Source organism: Rana temporaria, chromosome 5, assembly GCF_905171775.1.
Source record: "Rana temporaria chromosome 5, aRanTem1.1, whole genome shotgun sequence".
In the NCBI taxonomy this organism is placed as follows: Eukaryota; Metazoa; Chordata; class Amphibia; order Anura; family Ranidae; genus Rana; species Rana temporaria.
The window spans coordinates 14,861,474-14,885,196 of record NC_053493.1 but is presented as its reverse complement, the minus strand read 5'-3'; the positions used below and the strand labels follow the sequence as shown (position 1 = coordinate 14,885,196).

The following is a 23,723-nucleotide window of genomic DNA, read 5'->3' as shown; positions in this document are numbered from 1 at the left end:
GTTTGTAGAAAACGTGCCGCATTTCAGCTACGCCCCGACCGCGAACAGGGCCTACGGGTTCAAGTAATCTTTCCATGGAACCCCCTTCCAGAAAACCTTCACTAAGAGGAATATGCTGCCCGCCATTCTAAATATTCTTACTACCCCTAATGCTGATCCTTGGGCTTCCATATGTATGTGTTGGGTGGTCACCAGAGCAGGAAGAGAGGGGAGATCTTCCTATGGGGACATTAGTTCCGGAGACAACATAGGATTCCCTCACTTTGGAGGGATTTCCTCTCACTTCCTGTTCTGACTTTGGGACAGGAAGTGAAATTTCTCCAATGGGGACACACATGGCATAAAAAAAAAGTTTTGCCTTTAGGTTCTACTTTAAATTACAGACTAAATTACTACAAATCCCAGCATGGGGTGAGGGGGGGGGGGGTGTACTCCGCTAATGCACCCTGGCTCTGTCACCTCCCCCGAGAACTACAACTCCCAGCATGCACTGCTAGCCTATAGTAACCATGAACTCTCCTGATATCCCCAGTCTCTAACCAGCCACCCCCCACATGGAACTACAAATCCCAGCATAACCACCCAGACCCAGGAGAGCAACCAATGACTGCTCCAGAGTTATTATTACATCGGGCCAGACAGGCAGTGCGCGGGGCAACCCTGGTGACGTCACGACGACTTCCCGGCATGCAGCGCGGCTGAGGACCCCGAACAGGGACTGCGGGAGGAGGAAACGGAGACGGCGGAGAGAGGTATTTACCGAGAGACCCCCCAGAGGGTGTCCCGAGCACCGCGTACCGGACACCGATATACCCCATAGATAGTCCCATATACCTCCCTATACACTCCATCTATGACTCTGTATACACCTTTATAGACTATAAATATACACAGCTATAGACTCCATATATGGTCATGTATACATTGTGTATACACCCCCCATATATATATATATATATATATATATATATATATATATATATATATATCACCCCTATGGACTGCATATATGGGGCTGACTACACTCCATATAATAATATAGATTCCATATGTATTCATTGTTTCCACCTTTATATATACTTTCTATATATGTTCTTGTGAGTGTGTACATTCCTATATGAATGCTGCGTGCAGGGCTCAGGAGTGCATTGCGTACAGAGTGCAGGAGTGTGTTGGGTTTAGATGTGCGTTGCGTGCAGTGTTCAGGGGTGCGTGCAGGAGTGCGTTGCGTTCAGGGGTGGTTTGAGTGGAGGATTCAGGTGTGCGTTGCATTTTAAGTGCGCTGCGTGCAGGAGTGCGTTGCATTAAAAGTGCGTTGCGTGCAGGAGTTTGTTGCGTGGATGGTTCAGGGGTGTGTGTAGGTTGCTTTCAGGAGTGCGTTGGGTTCAGGGGTGTGTTGCGTGGAGAATTCAGGAGTGCGTGGCGTTTAAAGTGCGCTGCGTGCAGGAGTGCGTTGCATTCAAAGTGCGCTGCGTGCAGGAGTGTGTTGCATGCAGGGTTCAGGAGTGCGTTGCATTCAAAGTGCGTTGCGTGCAGGAGTGTGTTGCGTGGATGGTTCAGGGGTGCGTGCAGGAGTAGGTTGCGTTCAGGAGTGCGTTGGGTTCAGGGGTGTGTTGCGTGCAGGGTTCAGGGGTGCGTTGGGTTCAGATGTGCGTTGCGTGGGGGGTTCAGGGGTGCGTTGCGTACAGCAAGCAGGAATGTTTTGTGTGGAGTGTTCAGGGGTGTTTTGTGTGGATGGCTCAGGGGTGCATGCAAGAGTGTGTTGCGTTCAGGGGTGCGTGCAGGAGTGCGTTGCATGGAGGGTTCAGGGGTGTGTGCATTAGTAGGTTGCTTGCAAGAGTGCTTTGGGTTCAGGGGTGTGTTGTGTACAGAGAGCAGGAGTGTGTGCTGGGTTCAGGGGTGTGTGCAGGAGTAGGTTGCTTGCAGAAGTGCGTTGGGTTCAGGGATGCATTGCGTGCCGTGTTCATGAGTGTGTTGGGTTCAGATGTGCGTTGCGTTGAGGGGTGCGTTGCATACAGCGAGCAGGATTGCGTTGCATGGAGGGTTCAGGGGTGTGTTGCGTGGATGGTTCAGGGGTGGGTGCAGGAGTAGGTTGCTTTCAGGAGTGCGTTGGGTTCAGGGGTGTGTTGCGTGGGGGGTTCAGGGGTGCGTTGCGTACAGCAAGCAGGAGTGTTTTGCGTGGAGTGTTCAGGGGTGTTTTGCGTGGAGGGCTCAGGGGTGCATGCAGGAGTGTGTTGCGTTCAGGGCTGTGTTGCGTGCAGGGTTCAGGGGTGAGTGCAGGAGTAGGTTGCTTGCAGGAGTGCGTCGGGTTCAGGGGTGCGTTGCGTACAGCGAGCAGCAGTGCGTGGAGGGTTTAGGGATGTGTTGCGTGCTGGGTTCAGGGGTGCTTTGCGTGGATGGTTCAGGGGTGCGTGCAGGAGTAGGTTGCTTGCAAAGATGCGTTGGGTTCAGGTGTGCGTTGTGTGGAGGGGTCAGGGGTGCATTGCGTACAGCGAGCAGGGTTGCGTTGCGTGGAGGGTTCAGGTGTGCGTTGCGTGGAGGGGTCAGGGGTGCGTTGCGTACAGCGAGCAGGGTTGCGTTGTGTGGAGGGTTCAGGGGTGTTTTGCGTGGAGGGTTCAGGGGTGTGTGCAGGAGTAGGTTGCTTGCAGGAGTGCGTTGGGTTCAGGGGTGCGTTGCGTACAGCAGTGCGTGGAGGGTTTAGGGATGTGTTGCGTGCTGGGTTCAGGGGTGAGTGCAGGAGTAGGTTGCTTGCAGGAGTGTGTCGGGTTCAGGGGTGCGTTGCGTACAGCGAGCAGCAGTGCGTGGAGGGTTTAGGGATGTGTTGCGTGCTGGGTTCAGGGGTGCTTTGCGTGGATGGTTCAGGGGTGCGTGCAGGAGTAGGTTGCTTGCAAAAGTGCGTTGGGTTCAGGGATGCGTTGGGTTCAGGTGTGCGTTGCGTGGAGGGGTCAGGGGTGCGTTGCGTACAGCGAGCAGGGTTGCGTTGCGTGGAGGGTTCAGGTGTGCGTTGCGTGGAGGGGTCAAGGGTGCGTTGCGTACAGCGAGCAGGGTTGCGTTGCGTGGAGGGTTCAGGTGTGCGTTGCGTGGAGGGGTCAGGGGTGCGTTGCGTACAGCGAGCAGGGTTGCGTTGCGTGGAGGGTTCAGGTGTGCGTTGCGTGGAGGGGTCAGGGGTGCGTTGCGTACAGCGAGCAGGGTTGCGTTGCGTGGAGGGTTCAGGTGTGCGTTGCGTGGAGGGGTCAGGGGTGCGTTGCGTACAGCGAGCAGGGTTGCGTTGCGTGGAGGGTTCAGGGGTGTGTGCAGGAGTAGGTTGCTTGTAGGAGTGTGTTGGGTTCAGGGGTGCGTTGCGTACAGCGAGCAGCAGTGCGTGGAGGGTTTAGGGATGTGTTGCGTGTTGGGTTCAGGGGTGCTTTGCGTGGATGGTTCAGGGGTGCGTGCAGCAGTAGATTGCTTGCAAAAGTGCGTTGTGTTCAGATGTGCGTTGCGTGGAGGGTTCAGGGGTGCATTGCGTTGCGTGGAGGGTTCAGGGGTGCGTTGCGTACAGCATTGCGTTGTGTGGAGGGTTCAGGGGTGTTTTGCGTGGAGGGTTCAGGGGTGCGTGCAGGAGTAGGTTGCTTGCAGGAGTGCGTTGCGTACAGTGAGCAGGAGTGCATTGCGTGGAGGGTTCAGGGGTGCATGCAGGAGTGTGTTGCATTCAGGAGTGCGTGCATGGTTCTGGAGTGTGTTGCTGCGTGGATGGTTCAGGGATGCATTGCGTGACGTGTAGGGTTCAGGAGTGCGTTGGGTTCAGTCTGAAAGGGTCCTAAGGCAGACAAGAATAAAGTCTCAGAGTTGTGGGATAAAATCTTATTGGAGGTTGCAGAAGCCAGCAGCCGTTGTGTCCCGCCTGAGCGATCCTTCGGGTGGACTGGCCCTTTAAAGGATTTGCAAGAAGTCCTCCGTTATTTGCTTTGCATTGCTGATTTCCCTACTTTGTCCCGGCAGATCCTCGGTATGGGGGGGGCACACATTGTGTTCTTTTATTTACAAATGAGGAAGTTGATGTGTCGGTGAGATTGGGGGAGGAGGCAGAACCGGCTGTACTGGATGTATGAGGGCGTCAGGTGTCTTCTGTGCATCGCATTTCTCACCGACCTTCCGAACCTCCAGCATCCTTCCACATGGTGACATCTTTTCTGTCTCCTTCCCATTGATTTCAGAGTTATAGATCAGCAAAGATGGGAGAGAAAGCCCGACCCCAGTGCTACTTCGACGTAGAGATCAATCGGGATCCTGGTAAGTAGCTGTGTGTTTTCTTTTTTTTTTCTTTTTCTTTTTTTTACTTGGCTGGTTCTTTGGTGGCAAGTTTTACACACACACACATACACATACACATACACATATATATAATTTTTTTTATGAACTATCCCTGGTTGGGGTTACTATTACATACTGAATATTGACTACTATTTATATTTTACTATTTATACCGTTTTTATACTTCTAAAAAAATAGTTTGCATTTTCTATTCTTATTTTTATTTCTTATTTTTTTTTTTTAATTTCTAGAAATTTACTTAAAGGGACACTAAAGGCAGAATTTTTTTAAAAGTAACAAACATGTTATACTTACCTCCGCTGTGCAGTTCGTTTTGCACGGAGTGGCCCCTAATCCTGTCTTTTCTGGGGTCCCTCGGCGGCTGTCTCGGCTCCTCCTCGCAAAAGCTTTCCACGTTCATGCGAGCTCCCTCGCATGGTGGAAAGCTTTTGCGAGCGCGCTCCCATGATACATCGGCGGCCATAGCCGCCGACTGTATCACTCGTCCCCGGCGCGCCGCATTATCCGCTGTGATTGACAGCAACGCCAGCCAATGGCTGCGCTGCTATCAATCCGCCCAGCCTAGGCAATCAACGGCCAGGCTGGGACCCAAACAAGATGACAAGCACGCACCCGGGGGGGGGGGGGGGGTGGGGGCAGTGCTGTCAGATTTTTTTTTTACTTTAATGCATAGGATGCATTAAGGTAAAAAACTTTTACCTTTACAACCCCTTTAAGAAAAAAAAAAAAAGCTCAATTGGCAACATGGAAATGTACAATAAAGCACAATTAAAAAAAAAATCGAAAGTATTCAAAAACGCGGATCTTGGTGTTTTGTAAACAGCTGTTCTCCTGTGTTTACAATTGTTTTGTTTTGCCATTTTATAATTCAATAAATCTTTTATATTTATGTTGATTGTATTTTAATAGTACCGAGATAGTCCTCTCAAACCTACTGAGTGGGCAATGTTGGGTTTAGCTTCAGCAACTATTCCCTTGCTCCCACTCTCCCCCTTTTCTATCTTGGTGTTTTGAATGCTTTTAAGTGCAAAGGATGTTTTTTCGGTCTTATAGATCACCAGATTAAGATAAAGAGTACCTGTCCTATGCCTATTGCTGCCACAAGGATGTTTACATTCCTTCTGACAGCAAAAAAAGGTGATCCCCAAAACATAAATCAACAAAAAAAATAAAAAATCAAAGCAAGAGTAATAAATGTGAAATAGGTTACTTAAAAATAATTTTAATAAGAAGAAAAAAAAAATACACAATTAGCAACATGGAAATGCACGATAACGCCCATTAGTGCCCTAAGTATATTTAGGGATCTGCCCATGAAAATTTAGGACAGGTTACTGTGAAAATCTAAAAAAATATTTACAGGTGCACATTGGTGATTGAGCAATAATAAGTATAAAGAAAAAATGAAGAAATGGGGGGGGGGGGGGGGGAGAGAAGGGGGGCGACTTGGGCCTATCGACAGAGCACCCAATGCCTAGTCACGTCTGTAAATGTCAGTTTTACAATATAGGGCCGAAACAACTAATCGATTAATCGATTATGAAATGAATCGATTACAATTTTCATAAACGATTAATCGGCCAGTAACATAATGGGGTTAAACTAAAATGAGCCTTTTATAGTACAAAAAAGCAAAATCTCTACTGTAAATATCACTTTCACTGTACCACAGTAAAAAATGGACCCCTTACAGTAGCGATTATTTGTTCTTTTTGTTTTTTTTAACCCCATTTTGTTCCTAAACATCTCAGGCCTGGGTCACACCTCTGTGTTTTTTGGTGCTTTTTGCAGAAACACACGACAGTTCATTTACATGTTTTCCTATGGGACACGTTCACATCCATGATTTTTTTCAGCTGCTGCGTATTTGGAAAGGGCAAGGAGTTTTTAACGCAAATCGGTGCTATTTTTTATTTTTTTTTGGTTCAATTTACTTCAATGGAGAAGCTGCAGAAAAGCATGTAATGTGTTTTTGCGGCAATTTGTGTTTTGTAATCTGCCCAACAAACAAACTGGCCCAAAATTTTTTAAAAATGCAATTTTTTTTTAAGGCTATTATCCGATTAATCAAAACAATAATCGGCCTAATCGATTATGAAAATAATGGTCAGTTGCAGCCCCAGCCTCGTGGGACATGTAGTTCCGCAACAGCTGGTGGACCGTAGTTTGGAGATCCATGCTCTATAGCAGGGATATGCAATTAGAGGACCTCCAGCTGTTGCAGAACTACAAGTCCCATGAGGCATAGCAAGACTCTGACAGCAACAAGCCTGACACCCAGAGGCAGAGGCATGATGGGACTTGTAGTTTTGCAACAGCTGAAGGTCCGCTTATTGCATATTCCTGCTCTATAGGAACCCCTCATCATTATAGAAGTGAGGACCTGTGCTGTTCCCTGTAGGAACGCCCTAACGTAGAGATGAGGACCTGTTCTGCCCCGTATAGGAACCCCCGATCATTATAGAGGTGAGGACCCATGCTGTCCTGTATAGGAACCCCTCATCATTATAGAGGTGAGGACCCATGCTGTCCTGTATAGGAACCCCTCATCATTATAGAGGTGAGGACCTGTGCTGTCCTGTATAGGAACCTCAGATCACTGTAGAGGTGAAGACATTCAATGTCCTCTATAGGAACCCCTCCTCATGATAGAGGTGAGGACCTTTGTTGTCCTCTATAGGAACCCCTCATCATGATAGAGGTGAGGACCTGTGCTGTCCTCTATAGGAACCCCTCATCATTATAGAGGTGAGGACCTGTGCTGTCCTCTATAGGAACCCCTCATCATTATAGAGGTCATGACCTGTGCTGTCCCCTGTAGGAACGCCCTAACATAGAGATAAGGACCTGTGCTGTCCTCTATAAGAACCCCTCATCATTAGAGGTGAGGACCTTTGTTGTCCTCTATAGGAACCCTAATCATAGAGGTGAGGACCCGTGCTGTCCTGTATAGGAACCTCAGATCACTGTAGAGGAGAAGACCTTCACTATCCTCTATAGCAGGGGTGTCGAACTCCATTTCATCGTGGGCCGCATCAGCATTATGATTGCCCTCAAAGGGGCCGGTTGTATCTGTAAGATTAGATGTCCAGCGCATCCCTTCCCCTTACATTAGATGTCAAGAGCCACCTCGCCATCAGAAGTTGCGTCCCCCACTCTCCCGTACATCACAGTGCACCCCCCATTCCTTGTGCTGCTGCTGGGAAGAAGCTGGATGCATTGCTTGAAAGAGGAGGGCTGGAGCTCTCCTGCAGCTGCAGGAGAGGTGCGAGGGCCACATGAAATGGCCTGGGGGGGCCGTATTCGGCCCTCAAGCCTTGTGTTTGACACCTGTGCTCTATAGGAACCCCTCATCATGATAGCAGTGAGGACCTGTGCTGTTCTCTATTGGAACCCCTGATTACTGTAGAGGTGAAGACCTGCTCTGTCTTCTAACCCCTGATTGTTATAGAGGTGAAGACCTGCTCTGTCTTCTAACCCCTGATTGTTATAGAGGTGAGGACCTGCTCTGTCTTCTAACCCCTGATTGTTATAGAGGTGAGGACCTGCTCTGTCTTCTATAAGAATCACCAATCATTATAGAGGTGAGGACCTCTGCTGTCCTGTATAGGAACCCCTGATTGTTATAGAGGACAGTGTAGGTCCCCACCACTATAGGAACCTCTAATCATTATAGATGTGAGGACATGTGCTGTCCTCCTATAGGAACACCTAATCAACTTGGGTACAACCAGCCTGCCGGATTCACTTGTGTTTATTATCATATAATCACCACCTTCTCCCAACGGGGATGGCTCCTCCCCCCACCCCCGCCCCCACCTGTGGCTGCAGGAAAGAAATTTGCACCATCTGTGGCATGCCTTAGGGGCCCACTAGTAGTAGATCTGTGTCCTGCTAAAAGGGGAATTCTATTCTTGTATGTACATGTGTAAGACACCATCTTATTATAAATAATCTTATCTAAAACCTTCTTTCTTGGTATATTTCCTGCACTTGGTGGAAGCCATATTTGATGATGGCATATGTATGTTGCTTTCTGGTAATGTGCTGTGCAAAGTGGAGCAACTCCATAGTAATGGTTTTGGAATGGGATGGCTGACAATCTCATAGAGGTGTCCATGTGGTGTATCTTATTGTATTGTTCCCAGAGCTCTCTGCAGACTTTATAGATATGCGGTGCTTCAAGTAGCCAGGGACCATGTGATCTACTCTATGCCTAGGCAGACAAATTCGCGGCGTTTTGTCGCCGCAAATCGCGGTACAAATAGCGGCGTTTTGTACCGCGATTTGCGGCGACAAAACGCTGGTATTGTCCGCCTAGATGTGCCCCAGATTGACCCCCTCTATGGAGATGCTTCCCATCTCCTAGCCGAACGCCGAAAGCCGCCTGAAAAAAAGGTCCGGGACCTTTTTTCAGGCGTTCGGCGTGGAGATGTGAACCATCTCCATAGAGGGACATGTGTTTTCGTCCCTCTGGCGGCAGCGGCGTAGCACTACAGGCGTAAAAACGCCTAGATGTGAATGGGGGCTAAAAGTGACACTAAAGGTTCACTTTTTTTTAATAACAAATATGTCATATTTACCCCCACTGTGCACTTCGTTTTGCACAGAGTGGCCCCGATCCTCCTGTTCTGGGGTCCCACGTGGCTCCTCCCCGCAATAGCTAACCCCCTCTGGTAAGCTCTCTCCCGAGAGGGTTACCTTGTGGGGAGCTACCGTGTCATACATTCGGCGTCCATAGCTGACGAGTGTACGACTTGGCCCCCGGCGCCTGAGTCATTGGATTTGATTGACCGCTGCGGGAGCCAATGGCTGCGCTGTTATCAATCTATCCAATGAAGAGCTGAGTAGCAGTGGAGAAAGTGACGTGGGATCGCACCCACTAAAATTCAGGGGTTCAGGTAAGTAATACGGGGGGGGGGGGCTGGGGGGCCGGACACTGCTGCAAGGTGTTTCACCTTCATGCATAGGATGCATGAAGGTGAAAAAACTTGAACCTTTACAACCCCTTCAAAGTGGTTCTAAATACAGAAGTTTTTTTTTTAGCACTGATCACTGTATTGATGTCTCTGGTCCCCAAAAGTGGCAGTGTCCGCCGCAATCCCGCTATAAATCTCTGATCGCCACCATTACTGGTAAAAAAAAAAAAATTGATAAAAATTCCATAAATCTCTCCCCTATTTTGTAGACGCTATAACTTTTGCGCAAACCAATCAATACATACTTTATTTTGCTAAAAATATGTAGTAGGATACATATTGGCCTTAAAGGGGTGGTTCACCCTAAAAACTACTTTTTTTTATTACACTGGCCCCCCACATTACAATACGATTAAGGCTATTTGTTTTTTGATGCTGTACATACCTTTTGTACAGCATATTCACCCGTGGCTTCGGGGTTGCGAGTCCCGCGGGAGTGGGCGTTCCTAACATGTCTGTGATTGACATTTTGACCAAAAACGAGACCCCCCCCCCGTCGCGTAAGCCGTGTCACGATTGGCGAAAGGAGCCGAACGGCGATGCGCATGCGCAGTATAGCGCCGACTCGCCGTTCGGCTCCTTTCGCCAACCATGACGCGGCTTACGCGACGGGGGGAGTTCGTTTTTGGTCAAAATGTCAATCACAGACATGTGAGGAACGCCCACTCCCGCGGGACTCGCAACCCCGAAGCAACGGGTGAATATCCTGTACAAAGGTATGTACAGCATCAAAAAAAAAATAATAGCCTTAATCGTATTGTAATGTGGGGGGCCAGTCTAATAAAAAAAAAGTAGTTTTTAGGGTGAACCACCCCTTTAATTGATGCAGATTTTTATTTTATTTTTATTGGTTATTTTTTATAGCAGAAAGTAAAAAAATAAATATATATATTTAAATTGTCGCTTTTTTTTTTTTTATATAGCGCAAAAAAAAAAAACACAGAGGTGATCAAATACCACCAAAAGAAAGCTCTATTTGTGGGGAAAAAGGACATAGCTTTTATTTGGGTGCAGCGTCACATGACCGCGCAATTGTCAGTTAACCACTTGCCTACTGTGCACCTACTGCCCAGATGAAATTTTAGCTTCCGGCACTGCGTCGCTTTAACTGACAATTGCACGGTCGTGCAATGTGGCTCCCAAACAAAATTGACGTTCTTTTTTTTCTCCCACAAATAGAGGGTTTTTTTGGTGGTATTTGATCACCTGTGCGGTTTTTCTTTTTTGGGCTATAAAGAAAAAAAGAGCGTAAATTTTGAAAAAAACAATATTTTTTACTTTTTGCTATAATAAATATCCAATTTAAAAAAATAAATACATTTTTTTTTACCTCTGTTTAGGCCGATACGTATTCTTCTACATATATTTGGTAAAAAAATAAGAAATAAAATCGCAATAAGCGTTTATTGATTGGTTTGCACAAAAGTTATAGCGTCTACAAAATAGAGGGTAGTTTTATGGCATTTTTATTAATATTTTTTTTTTCTTACTAGTAATGGAGGCGATCAGCGATTTTTATCGGTACTGCGAGCTTATGGCGGACACTTTTGTCAAATTTTTGGGACCATTGGCATTTTTATAGCGATCAGTGCTATAAAAATGCATTGATTACTGTAAAAATTTCACTGGCAGGGAAGGGGTTAACACTAGGGGGCGGGGAAGGGGTTAATTATGTTCCATGTGTGTGTTCTAACTGTAGGGGGGTGCCCTCACTAGGGGAAATGACTGATCGCTGTTCATACATTGTATTAACAGACGATCCGTCATTTCTCCCCCTGACAGGATCGGGAGCTGTGTGTTTGCACACACATCTCCCGGTTCTCGCTCTGTAACCAACGATCGCGGGTGCCCTGCGGTGATCACGCCCGCTGGGCACGCGCGTCGGGTCCAGGGGCAAGCGGGAGGCGCACGTGTGCCTCCGGCGGCGCGCACGCGCCCCTATTGGCTGAATCGAGAGATGACACAACTGCGGCAGCTGGTCGGCAAGCGGTTAATTGTCCTGTTTACCATTATTACTAAAAGTGAAAGTGAGAAAAAAATCCCAAATTTTGGGTTGTCCCCAGAAAAGTAATTGAGGGGAAATCTTCCAATGGGGGGACACTAGTTCTGATGACCTGGGGGAGCCCGGCTTTAAAAAATCGGTGCTCGCTGGCCGTAGGTCCCCCGAGCAACAGAGGAAGAGTGGGGCTACATGTGTGCCAAGTTTGGGGTCCAGGGGACCTATGGTCCGCCGGTACCGGGCCCCCAAAGTCCGGGAGATCCGGCGCAAAAAGATGACTCGAGTATAAGCCGAGGGGGGCATTTTCAGCACCAAAAAAATGGGCTGAAAAACTCGGCTTATACTCGAGTATATACGGTAATTAAAATTCAGCAGCTACAAAAAGTGACTTTTAATAATCAGACACTCGCCTGTCCCACAGTCCAGCGATGCGGGTGTACGAGGCCTCGCTTCTCTCCACGGCGCCGACATTCTTTCTGTGGGCGCCCGGCTGTGGCTTTACAGCTAGGCACGCGCTGCGCATGCGCGCTGTAAATGGCCAGGCAATCTTCTGGGACCTGTGACGTGTCTCGGAAGATTGCAGGGAGGGAGAGGTGAACTTCCTTCTGGCGCCGCAGAGCGGAGGAAGTGGGGGCTGTATGCCTCTAAAAAGAGGGTATCCGCTCCCCCTCCAAAAAAATGACATGTCAAATGTGGCATGTTAGGGGGTCACCATCACTTAAAGCGGAAGTTCAGTTTTTAGGTGGAACTCTGATTTAAGTTCTGGTTTATCAGATCAGTTTTGGTTTCCTTCTTTACCATGACGGTGACACTGGGCCAGATTCAGAACGGAGATACAACGGCGTGCGTGGTCGTATCTATGCGCCTGATTCAGAGAATCAGTTACGCATAGATATCCCTAAGATCCGACTGGCGTAAGTGTCTTACACCGTCGTATCTTAGGCTGCATATTCACGCTGGCCGCTAGGTGGCGCTTCCGTATAGTTACGCGAGGAATATGCAAATTAGGTATTTACGCCGATTCAGAAACGAACGACCGGCCGGCGCTTTTTTTTTACGTCGTTTGAGTTAGGCTTTTTCCGGCGTAAAGTTAACCCTGCTATATGAGGGGTATGTGCGGCCATCGTTCCCGCGTCAAATTTTGAAAATTTTACGCGAATAGGGCTTTGCGTAAGTTCAGGTCACGTCGAATCCAATGAGGCGTTGCGGCATAATTTCGAGCATGCGCACTGGGATTCTTTCACGAACGGCGCATGCGCCGTTCGCAAAAAACGTAAAATACGCGGGGTCAAGTATAATTTAAATATAACACGCCCACAACATCCCCATTTGAATTACGCGGGCTTACGCCAGACGAGATACGTTACGCCGCCGTAACTAAGGGCGCAAGTCCTTTCTGAATACGGGACTTGCGCCCAAAATTACGGCGGCGTAACTTATCGGAGATACGTTACGCCCGCACATAGATAGAGGAATCTATCTGAATCCAGCCCATTCTGTGTATTACATCCTTGTGTTCTCCGGAGAGGGGAATGCAAGCTGAGCCTGTACAGAAATGCGTCTTATTACATCTTTGCAGCAGACAGTTACTCCTCCTGTATAAGAGGTCTTTATAGGATCTCTGCCGTCATTATATGACTGTTAGCGCCCTCTTCTGGAATGTGTGATCTGCGTAGCCTGGGGCAAAGCTGATTCGCCATCAGAAACGCTGAAAATAGCAATGTGGAGACATTGTGACACGTGGCGTCCTCCTCTCCTCCTCCTGCAGCTGCTGGAGAATGTGCCTCTCATTACCATACTGGAGAAGGGGATGGGATACCGGAGAGCAGCGCCCGTTAGAACAAGAGCGCCCTTGTTATAGGATCTGATTTCCATGAAGGATATGCTGAGAGGGTTGTGGCTTCCTGTCCAGAGAGGGCAGCAAAAATTATTTTTAACATATTTTATTTCAAAAACATTTTCATATTTTGTATATCTTGAGCTTCCAGTGAAATGATCCCTGATTCTCCTGCCATGAAGGTCCTTGCTCAGGCACTTCCTGTTATAAGGTGACAACGCGCTCTCTAGGTTTCCTGGTTTTCCCCATCGTATGGGCTTCTGAGGGAGACTACAAGTCCGTCAAACCGCAAAGTTTAAACAGTTAAAAATACATTAAAGAGGAAGTAAACCCTCACAATTTTTTTTAAACGCTGCAAGAGAAAGGCAATAATGAGCTAGTATGCACAGCATACTAGCCGATTATGTGGCACTTACCTGAGATCGAAGCCCCCCGAAGTCCTCCTCGGTCCCGTCCACCGCCATGTCCCCTCAGAGCTTTTTCCTGTTATTGCCGCTCCGGCGCTGTGATTGGCCGGAGCGGCGATGACACCACTCCCGCGCTTGTACGCGAGACCAGCAGATCCCGGCGCATGCGCGGGAATACGGCATTAACCCAGTTAATGCCATTCACAAAAAAAAAGGCATAAAACTATCCCCTATTTTGTAGACGCTATAACTTTTCAAATACCAAAATACCACCAAAAGAAAGCTCTATTTGTTTGTTTGTCTATTTTTTTGTGGGAAAAAAAATAAAGTCAATTTTGTTTGCGAGCCACGTCGCATGACCGCGTAATTGTCAGTTAAAGCGACGCAGTGCCGAATCGCAAAAAGTGGCGTGGTTCTTTAGCTGCATAATGGTCCGGGGCTTTAGTGGTTAAAAACACAAACACTGTAGCTGCTGACTAAAAAAAAAATAATTGCAGGTGGAATCCCTCTTTAATTAAAAAAGAAAAATGGAGGAGAATAAGGAGTTAATTAAGGCTAATTAGAGTAAATTAATGCCACATACAAACGATCCGAAAATCGGACGACAGATCGTCCGACTTTTTTCGTTTACTAGTCGCAAGTAGAAATTGAATAGGTTACTAAAGTCACGAAAATTCTCGAACGACAGAAAAAAAAAAAATCGGAAGTGATGTCATGTGTTGTAATGTATTTGTGTTGTGTTTTCGGACCGCAACTGTACTGATCAAACGAAAATTGTACGATCTGGCATCGTACGAGGAAAATTTTTGTGCATGTCTGATAAAATAATATCGGATGAACTGTCATGATCGGCTCACGGAAGCTCTGTACCAACGATCCGATTATTGGACGATTCTTCCTCGGACAAAAATTTTCATACAATATTCGGATCGCGCGTACGTGGCATTAGGGTTAATAAGGGGTTATACAGAGGAACATTTGTTCATCCCTTTTGATCTGCAGATGAAGAAACAGAAAGATACAAAAAGAAACAAAGTTTATTTTTATTTTAGGCTGAGCAATGTTTTTAATAAACATTGCTGGCTGCTTTTTTTTTTTTTTTTTTTGTCCGTTTCAATTACCAGACTTTTTTTTAACACTTCAGCTGTCAACAGTGGAGACCCCACTGACGGCTCAAAGAACCGAGCCTGAAAGTATTGGTTTCAGGTATTGGAGCATTTGCACAAGTACCAATACTTGTGCAAATACTCGGTATTGGCACCAATACTAGTAACGGTGCAACCCTACTTTATACCATGCAATCCAGTGCAGGCAAAGGTACTGCGTTTTGGCGTGTCGTTAAGATTGCACTAACACCCGCTGCAGATCTCAAATAAGACTATTACTTTGACAGCAGAGCAACTTTAACCACTTGCCTACTGTTCACTTTCACCAACATGCAACACTGTACCCATCTGAAATTTTTTAGCAGTGTTTTTTTTCACACAGAGAGCTTTCTTTTCTTTTGGTGGTATTTATTTTTTGCTAAATAAAGATTAAAGGCCAACATTATTTTTTTTAATTATTATTATTGGTTTTTTTTTTCTGTTTACATTTTGGGTAGACAGCCATGACGGCAGAGGTCGAAGTCTATAAAATAAGAATTTTTGGCTTGAAAGGATTTGTATATTTACCTATAATAGAATTGATCTGTGACATGTTATATTTGTGATGCGTATGCAATTGAATTAATGTTTGTTAAATTTTTTTTATTAAAATTCAGAATATTAAAAAAAAAAAAAGAAAGTTGCGCAATTTTGCGGGTGCGATTTTTGACGCGATTTCAGGGAATGCCTGTGTAAACTTGCGTCAGTCGGGCCAAAGTCATGCAGGGACTACTTTGAAATCTGTGCAACTTAAAGTCGCACAGATATGAATGGTTATCATTGGAAATCATGGGGGGGTATGACTCGTCATGCGACTTTGCACTCCCAAGTCGCAGGACAAGTCGCACAAGTGTGAAAGGGGCCTTAGTTTCTGTTATAACGTTTTGTAAATAAGTAATTTTTCTCCTTCGCTGATGAGGCGGCACTAATATGCAGCACTGATAGGCGGAACTGTTGGGGCCGTACTGATCATCAGCGCAGATCTCTGCTGTGAGGAAATGCCGCTGATCGTCTCTCCTCTCCTCACACGCTGTCAGTGCGATGAAGGGAATGCTGATAACTGGAATTTCCTTGTTTACATGTGATCAGCTGTGATTGGACACATGGGATGGGTGATGCGCTGTTTTCCAGAGACAGGGATCGGCACGCTGCACGCCCCGAGAGCTGGGAGTGCGTCCTCCCAGAACGAGAGTGCCGCCGCCTGCCCGTCATTTGACAATACGGCAGGCCAGCGGGAGTCATTTTTTTTTTTTTACTAGTCTGAAAATGCACATTTTTTGGCCCAAAGATTACATAAAGACTAAGTTCACCTTTTTGTTAACTTTTTTTATTTTTTCAAAATTTCAGCTACCCTATGTACCAATATAGCACTAATGTACTTTTTTTGCACAAATAAAACAACTTTTCTTTTATTGTACACACGTTTACCTCACTGTCTTCATGGCTGTTTAAAAAAACGCTCATCCATTAATTCTGCCTTACTTCCTGGACAGACTTTAGGTCATGACACAGGAAGGAGTTGACCAGCTGAGGGTGTGTGCTAATATCAACAAACAACTATTGAAATAGAGATCAGCTGGACAATTCCTTCTTGTGTCATGACCTAAAGCAGGGCTCGACAAATCCCGGGCGCCAGGTCGCCATGGTGACTAGAAATGGCGTCCTGGCGACTTGGCTTGGAAGCTGGCGCCATCTGGTGGTGAGCTGTTAGTATTACAAGTTATTACCACCAGATGTGTGAGCTGGCGCCATCTGGTGGTGGCCGTTGGTATTACAAGTTAAGCATTACAAGTTAAACAGCCATTCTAATGTAATTTTTCACAATTTTCACTGCCATCTTCTTCCCTCTAATAAGAACCCCCAAACATTATATATATATTTTTTTATCCTAACACCCTAGGGAATAAAATGGCGATCGTTGCAATACTCTCTGTCACGCCGTATTTGCGCAGCGGTTTTACAAGCGCACTTTTTTAGGAAAAAAATTCTTTTTTTTTTTTATTAAAAAATAAGACAACAGTAAAGTTATCCCCATTTTTTTTTTTTTTATATTATGAAAGATAATGTTACGCCGAGTAAATTGATACCCAACATGTCACGCTTCAAAATTGCGTCCGCTCGTGGAATGCCGACAAACTTTTACCCTTTAAAATCTTCATAGGCAACGTTTAAAAAAATCTACAGGTTGCATGTTTTTAGTTACAGAGGAGGTCTAGAGCTAGAATTATTGCTCTCGCTCTACCAATCGCAGCGATACCTCACATGTGTGGTTTGAACACCATTTACATATGCGGGCGCTGCTCACGTATGTGTTCGCTTCTGCGCGCAAGCGCGTCGGGACGGGGTGCGTTTTCTGGCTCCTAACTTTTTTAGCTGGCTCCTAGATTTCAAGCAAATTTGTCAAACCCTGACCTAAAGCATGGGTGTTCAACCTGTGGCCCTCCAGCTGTTGCGGAACTACAAGTCCCATTATGCCTCTGCCTTTGGTAATCATGCTTGTAACTTTCAGCCTTGCACTGCCTCATGGGATTTGTAGTTCTGCAACAGCTGAAGGGCCACAGGTTGGGCACCAATGACCTAAAGTCTGTCCAGGAAGTAAGGCAGAAGTAATGGGTGAGTGCTTTTAAACAGCTATGAAGAGAGTGAGGTAAGCGTGTGTAGAATCAATGGAATGCGGTTTTATTTTCTTTATCGTTACATCACGGGACACAGAGCGGCATTCATTACTATATGGGTTATATGGAGTACCTTCAGGTGTAGACACTGGCAATCTTCAAACAGGAAATGCCCCTCCCTATATAACCCCCTCCCATAGGAGGAGTACCTCAGTTTTTACGCCAGTGTCTTAGGTGTTAGTCATGGTTTAGCTTGCCTCCGCATCCTTGGGATTAGGTGAGCTACCGGTTCTGTCCAAAAAAGCCTGCGCGCTAAAGTGGTCAGTAACCGGACCCCAAACCCTTGGGGTATAGCCCATAATGCTTTCTTTTTAAGAGAGCTGGACCCTGGGCCCAGAACTTAGAAAACCTTTGGGGCGCCTAATGTTTTCTGTTTGCCAGGGTGCTGTATGGGCCCAGGACAGTGGATCCTTCATGGAAGAAGAAGGTTCCCAGGGCCTGAAGGTCTAGACATCCCCACGGAGATGGGGGAAGATTGGACCTCTTGCTTGGCAAAGTCCTGCGGCATGGAGCAGGTAAGTAAGGGGAAAAAACCTGCGGGGCTTGGCTCTTAGCAAGTTTTTTCTGGGAGGTCACAGGGGACATGCCTAAAGGTTATGCATTGCATCTGGCAAACCAGTCACATATCATGAAGATAGGATGGCTCTATATGTTATATTTCCCCATAAAAAGTGACCTCCCTGGTAGTGTTGCAAAAGCTGTGAGTGGGGCCTTTTATGTACAAGTGTATGTGTGTGTCAGAGAGCTATGCTTACCTGCAAGCCTCCAGGCGATGCTCTATCCAGTCCTCTCCCTCATGCCTGCAAGCCAGGCAAAACGCTGACCTCCTCGTGTGTTCCAGGCCTGCGGCTGCAGGAACAGAGAGGCCCTTCCTCCCAACCCCCCCCCCCCGTCGGCGGGCGCGCGCGCGGTGCGCGTGCACGTGTTATAGACGCATTTGGCGCCGTTTTAGCTGGGGGGGAAGGGCGGGTCAGTGGTTTAAAGGAAGGGGCGGCCCTTCCTTAGATGCCACAGCTCATTCATTTCTCTGGCTTAAGGGAGGAAGGACTGGAGTGAAGCACGGGGTGCTGAGGACACACAGTGGCCAGAAAGAATACTACAGTCTTCAGAAGATTGTGGTTTAGCCTAGGAATAGGCTGGTTTTCTTTTCCATCTCATAGTCTTTTCTTTGGCAATACTACTCAGGGGGATAGAATGTTTTTTCTTGCCTAGATTGAAAAAAAAAAAAAAAAAAGAAGAAAAGTTTTTCTTTGAAAAAAAAAAAAAAAAAAAGAAGGTGTCATCTAGGGTAGAGGAAACATTTTTTATTCCCCAAACAGGTGTTTGGGCATTTAACTATTATAAGTCCCAGGTACCAATAAGTAGCAGGTGTACCTCGGTATTGTACCATGGCATCAAGAGCAGAGGGTACAAAAGGTGGGGATTCCCCCGCAGAATCTGAGGTCTCGGATAGAGCTATGCCGCTGCTTTCCCCACAGGGAGCCTTTGGGCCATCGGGGTCTGGGGCTAGAGCTGACGCGAGTCAACCCAACCCTAAGGTGGTCACGGAGGAGGTGTTACTCGCCTCTTTAAATGAGATGCGGAGAAGCATGGGAGAAATGATAGCCGCAGCCATGCGGGGTAGTAAGCGGAATAGATCTCCGTCACCCGTGCGCGGACCCTCGGAAGAGGAGGTCCTTTCCTCTGGGGAATTGGACCTCTTGGACAGAGACCAGGTAGGTTCAGGGATCGAAGATCCGGATACAGAGGAGTCTGGGGCAGTCTCCCTGAGGGAGAGCTGGTGGATTCAGGGCTTGACGGACTTGGTCCATAAGGCATTCAACCTACCTGTACCAGATCTCCAGGTATCCACGGTTTCAGCTTTGGGCTCACTGAGGGCGCCTCAAAGCACTGCTGTGTTTCCGATCCATCCTCTATTGGAGGAAGTCTTGTTCCAAGAGTGGAACAAACCAGACAAGGTTTTCTTTCCACCTAAGAAATTTTCTGTCTTATATCCTATGGAAGAAAAGTTTTCCAAGAGATGGGCTTCTCCTGCAGTAGACGCAGCCATCTCATGTGTTAACAAATCGTTAACATGTCCTGTAGAAAACGTACAGGTTTTCAAAGATCCAGTTGATAGACGCTTGGAAGCCCTACTTAAGAACTCCTTCACTTCTGCAGGGGCAGTAGTACAGCCAGCCGTGGCTGCGATTGGAGTCGCTCAAGCTTTATCGGATCAATTTAAGCAAATGCTTGAACTTATTCCTGCCGAGCAGGCAGAAGAATTTTCGGATGTCCCTAAGGCCATATGTTTTACGGTAGACGCAATCAAGGATTCTATCCAACAAGCGTCACGTTTATCATTATCCCTTATCCATATGAGAAGACTCTTATGGTTAAAAAGCTGGGAGGCTGAGCCCCCATGCAAGAAGCTCCTGGCAGGGTTTCCCTTCCATGGAGGACGGCTCTTCGGAGAGGACTTAGATAAATACATTCAGACCATTTCAAGCGGCAAGAGTACTCTCTTGCCAACTAAGAAGAGGGTTCAGGGACCTGCGTTTAAACGACAGTCCTCCCCTGGGCAGGGGCCCTCTAATGCCAAGCAGTATCGACGGCCTCCTGCAAGAACAAACTTCGGCTTCAACAGCAGATCACGAGGACAGGCTGTTAGGGGCAAGAGGCAGTGGTTTCGCAAGCCAGCAAAACCAGCCCCCAAGTCTACCTCATGAAGGGGCGCCCCCACCCACGAAGGTGGGGGGAAGGCTGCGACTCTTTTCGGAGATTTGGGAAGCCAACATTCCCGACGAGTGGGTACGGTCTTCCGTGGCCACAGGCTACAAGCTAGAGTTCCTAAGGTTTCCTCCTCCTCATTTCCAGGAGTCGAGGATTCCAAACGATCTGGAGAAAAGAGCCGCATTAAGGTCGGCTCTAGATCATCTACTTTCCCAGGAAGTAATAGTAGAGGTACCAGTCCTGGAACAGGGGCTGGGTTTCTACTCCAACCTATTCATCATCCTAAAGCCCAATGGAGATGTCAGGCCAATTTTGGACCTAAAGATGGTAAATGCATACTTAAAGGTCCGCTCATTTCGGATGGAATCCGTGCGGTCAGCAGCTGCCACACTCCAAAAGGACGACTTCATGGCGTCCATAGACATAAAGGATGCCTACCTTCATGTTCCAATTTATCAGCCACATCAAAGATATCTACGCTTTATGGTGGCTTCGCGTCATTTCCAATTCGTGGCGCTTCCCTTCGGGTTGGCTACGGCCCCCCGGGTGTTCACGAAGGTTCTAGCTCCAATCCTAGCCAAGCTAAGGATCCAAGGGGTCACGATCCTAGCATACCTGGACGACCTCCTAGTCATAGACCACTCATCTCCCGGCTTGGAACGAGCAGTGGCCCTCACGGTCCAATACCTCGAGAGGTTCGGCTGGGTCCTAAATCAAGAAAAGTCAACATTCCAGCCCACAAGGCAGTTGGAATATCTCGGCATGAGATTAGACACGGAACAACAAGGGGTGTTCCTACCTCTGAGGAAGGTCAAAGCCATCAAGGAATTAATCCTACTGGTTCTAAGCAAGAAAAAACCGACTATTCGCCTATGTATGAGATTACTAGGCAAGATGGTGGCTACTTTCGAGGCGGTGCCATACGCCCAGAGCCACACTCGCATCCTGCAGGCAGCCATCCTGTCAGCATGGAGCAGAAGGCCACAGGCCTTGGATATCCCGTTGCCTCTCTCATCAAGAGTCCGGCAAAGTCTGTGTTGGTGGTTAGACCCTCAGAATCTACTGAAGGGAAAATCTTTCAGCCCAGTGGCTTGGAAGATAGTGACCACAGACGCCAGCCTGACGGGCTGGGGAGCGATTGTGGATGGTTCCACTCGCCAAGGTATTTGGGCAAAGCCAGAGAAACTTTTACCCATCAACATCTTGGAGCTCAGAGCTGTTCGACTAGCCCTCAGGGCTTGGACGTCGAAATTGCAGGGGCTCCCGGTGAGAATTCAATCAGACAATGCCACGGCAGTGGCATACATAAATCACCAAGGGGGGACCAGGAGTCAGGCCGCTCAGAGAGAAGTGAGCTTGATTCTCTTATGGGCAGAGGCTCATGTGCCCTGCATATCGGCAGTATTCATTCCCGGAGTGGACAACTTTCAGGCGGACTTCTTAAGCCGCCAGACTCTATGGCCGGGGGAATGGTCTCTGCATCCACAAGTCTTTCAAGCACTCTGCCAAAGATGGGGAGTGCCGGACGTGGATATCATGGCATCGAGACTCAACAAGAAGCTAGACAGGTTCATGTCCCGCTCAAGGGATCCGATGGCCTGCGGAACCGATGCTCTGGTTTGCCCTTGGCATCAGTTCAAGCTTCTTTATGCGTTTCCCCCGCTCCAGTTACTACCCCGCCTGCTGCGCAGGATCCGGGTGGAGCACATACCAGTTATCCTGGTAGCTCCAGCATGGCCCAGAAGGGCTTGGTACTCACTAATCCTAAGGATGGTAGTGGGAAACCCTTGGACTCTGCCTCTAAGGCCAGACCTGCTATCGCAAGGTCCGATCCTCCACCCTGCCTTACGGCATCTAAATTTGACGGCCTGGAAGCTGAATCCTTGATTCTCAGGGGTAGAGGTCTGTCTCAGAAGGTAATCTCTACCCTAATCAGAGCCAGGAAACCGGTCTCTAGGGTGATTTATCACAGGGTCTGGAAGGCCTATATAGGCTGGTGCGAGTCCAAGCTATGGCTTCCTCGCAAGTTCACCATAGATAGAGTTTTAAGTTTTCTCCAGCTAGGAGTGGATAAAGGATTGGCATTAAGCACAATCAAAGGACAGATTTCTGCCCTGTCAGTGTGGTTTCAGCGGCCACTGGCCACCCACTCGCTGGTTAAGACCTTCCTTCAAGGGGTCTTACGTATTAAACCTCCAGTTAAATCCCCGCTTTGTCCGTGGGATTTAAATCTTGTTCTGTCGAGTTTACAGAAACAACCGTTTGAGCCGTTGGCTGAAGTTCCTTTGGTTCTACTGACAAGGAAGTTGGTGTTTTTGGTTGCCATAGTTTCCGCAAGAAGAGTTTCGGAACTGGCAGCCTTATCCTGTAAGGAACCATATCTTATATTTCATAAGGACAAGGTCGTTCTCCGCCCTCATCCTTCCTTCTTACCGAAGGTCATATCCAGTTTTCATTTGAACCAGGATTTGGTATTACCATCCTTCTTCCCTAAACCTACTTCCAGAAAGGAAGGGTTGCTGCATACCTTGGATATTGTCAGGGCCATGAAGGCCTATCTTAAAGCTACAGAGAAGATCCGGAAAACAGATGTCCTGTTTATTCTACCGGATGGGCCCAAGAAGGGGCAGGCAGCTGCAAAGTCCACCATTTCTAGGTGGATTAAGCAATTGATCACTCAGGCCTACGGCTTGAAAGGGTTGCCTCCTCCAGTATCATTAAGGGCTCATTCTACTAGAGCCATGGGCGCCTCCTGGGCAGCGCACCACCAGATCTCTATGGCTCAAGTTTGCAAGGCGGCAACCTGGTCTTCTGTCCACACATTTACAAAATTCTACAAGTTGGACGTAAGAAGGAATACTGATACTGCCTTCGGGCAGGCAGTGCTGCAGGCTGCAGTTTGAGACCCTCGGATTCCGGGGGCTCCTCTTTTTTTGAGTTAAATTTAAAATTTAAGATTATTTTTCTCAAATAAGTTGGATTTATTATGATTTGAGTATATCTCTAAATTAAATCCTTTTGTCTTGGAGATGTTCTCCCTCCCCTCATTGTAAGCATTGCTTTGGGACATCCCATATAGTAATGAATGCCGCTCTGTGTCCCGTGATGTAACGATAAAGAAAAAGAGATTTTTAATACAGCTTACCTGTAAAATCTTTTTCTTGGAGTACATCACGGGACACAGAGCTCCCACCCCTCTTTTGAGGACCATTTTGGGAGGCATACTGCTTGCTACAAAACTGAGGTACTCCTCCTATGGGAGGGGGTTATATAGGGAGGGGCATTTCCTGTTTGAAGATTGCCAGTGTCTACACCTGAAGGTACTCCATATAACCCATATAGTAATGAATGCCGCTCTGTGTCCCGTGATGTACTCCAAGAAAAAGATTTTACAGGTAAGCTGTATTAAAAATCTCTTTTTTGCAAAAAAAGTACATTCGTGCTATGTTGGTACATAGGGGAGCTGGAATTTAGAAACAAAAGAGAAAAGGGTGACCTTGGCCTTCAAAACCCCCTAAAAAGTATTTTTTTTTCCCTGAAATCGGAGACTCTGGACAATAAAATGGTCGTAGTTGCAATTTTTTACTGTCACACAATATTAGTGCAGTTGTTTATCAAATTTTATTTTCAGTAAAGGATGTTCTCACATTAATTTTAG

The 23,723-nt window shown here is 47.2% G+C and overlaps 1 protein-coding gene across 4 annotated transcripts in view; it reads left to right on the top strand.

The window, feature by feature from the left end:
* Positions 1 to 683: 683 nt before the first annotated feature.
* The window catches only part of NKTR (natural killer cell triggering receptor), a 73,790-nt gene continuing 50,750 nt past the window's right edge, over positions 684 to 23,723 (top strand). For 3 of the 4 annotated variants that reach the window (XM_040352218.1, XM_040352217.1, XM_040352214.1), the window contains exons 1-2: positions 684 to 752; positions 4,194 to 4,269. In XM_040352218.1, the coding sequence (XP_040208152.1) occupies positions 4,212 to 4,269 (58 nt within the window). In that variant the 5' untranslated portion in view covers positions 684 to 752; positions 4,194 to 4,211. Of the gene's footprint in view, positions 753 to 4,104; positions 4,270 to 23,723 lie in introns of those variants that run through there. The other variant, XM_040352215.1, reaches the window with a different exon arrangement.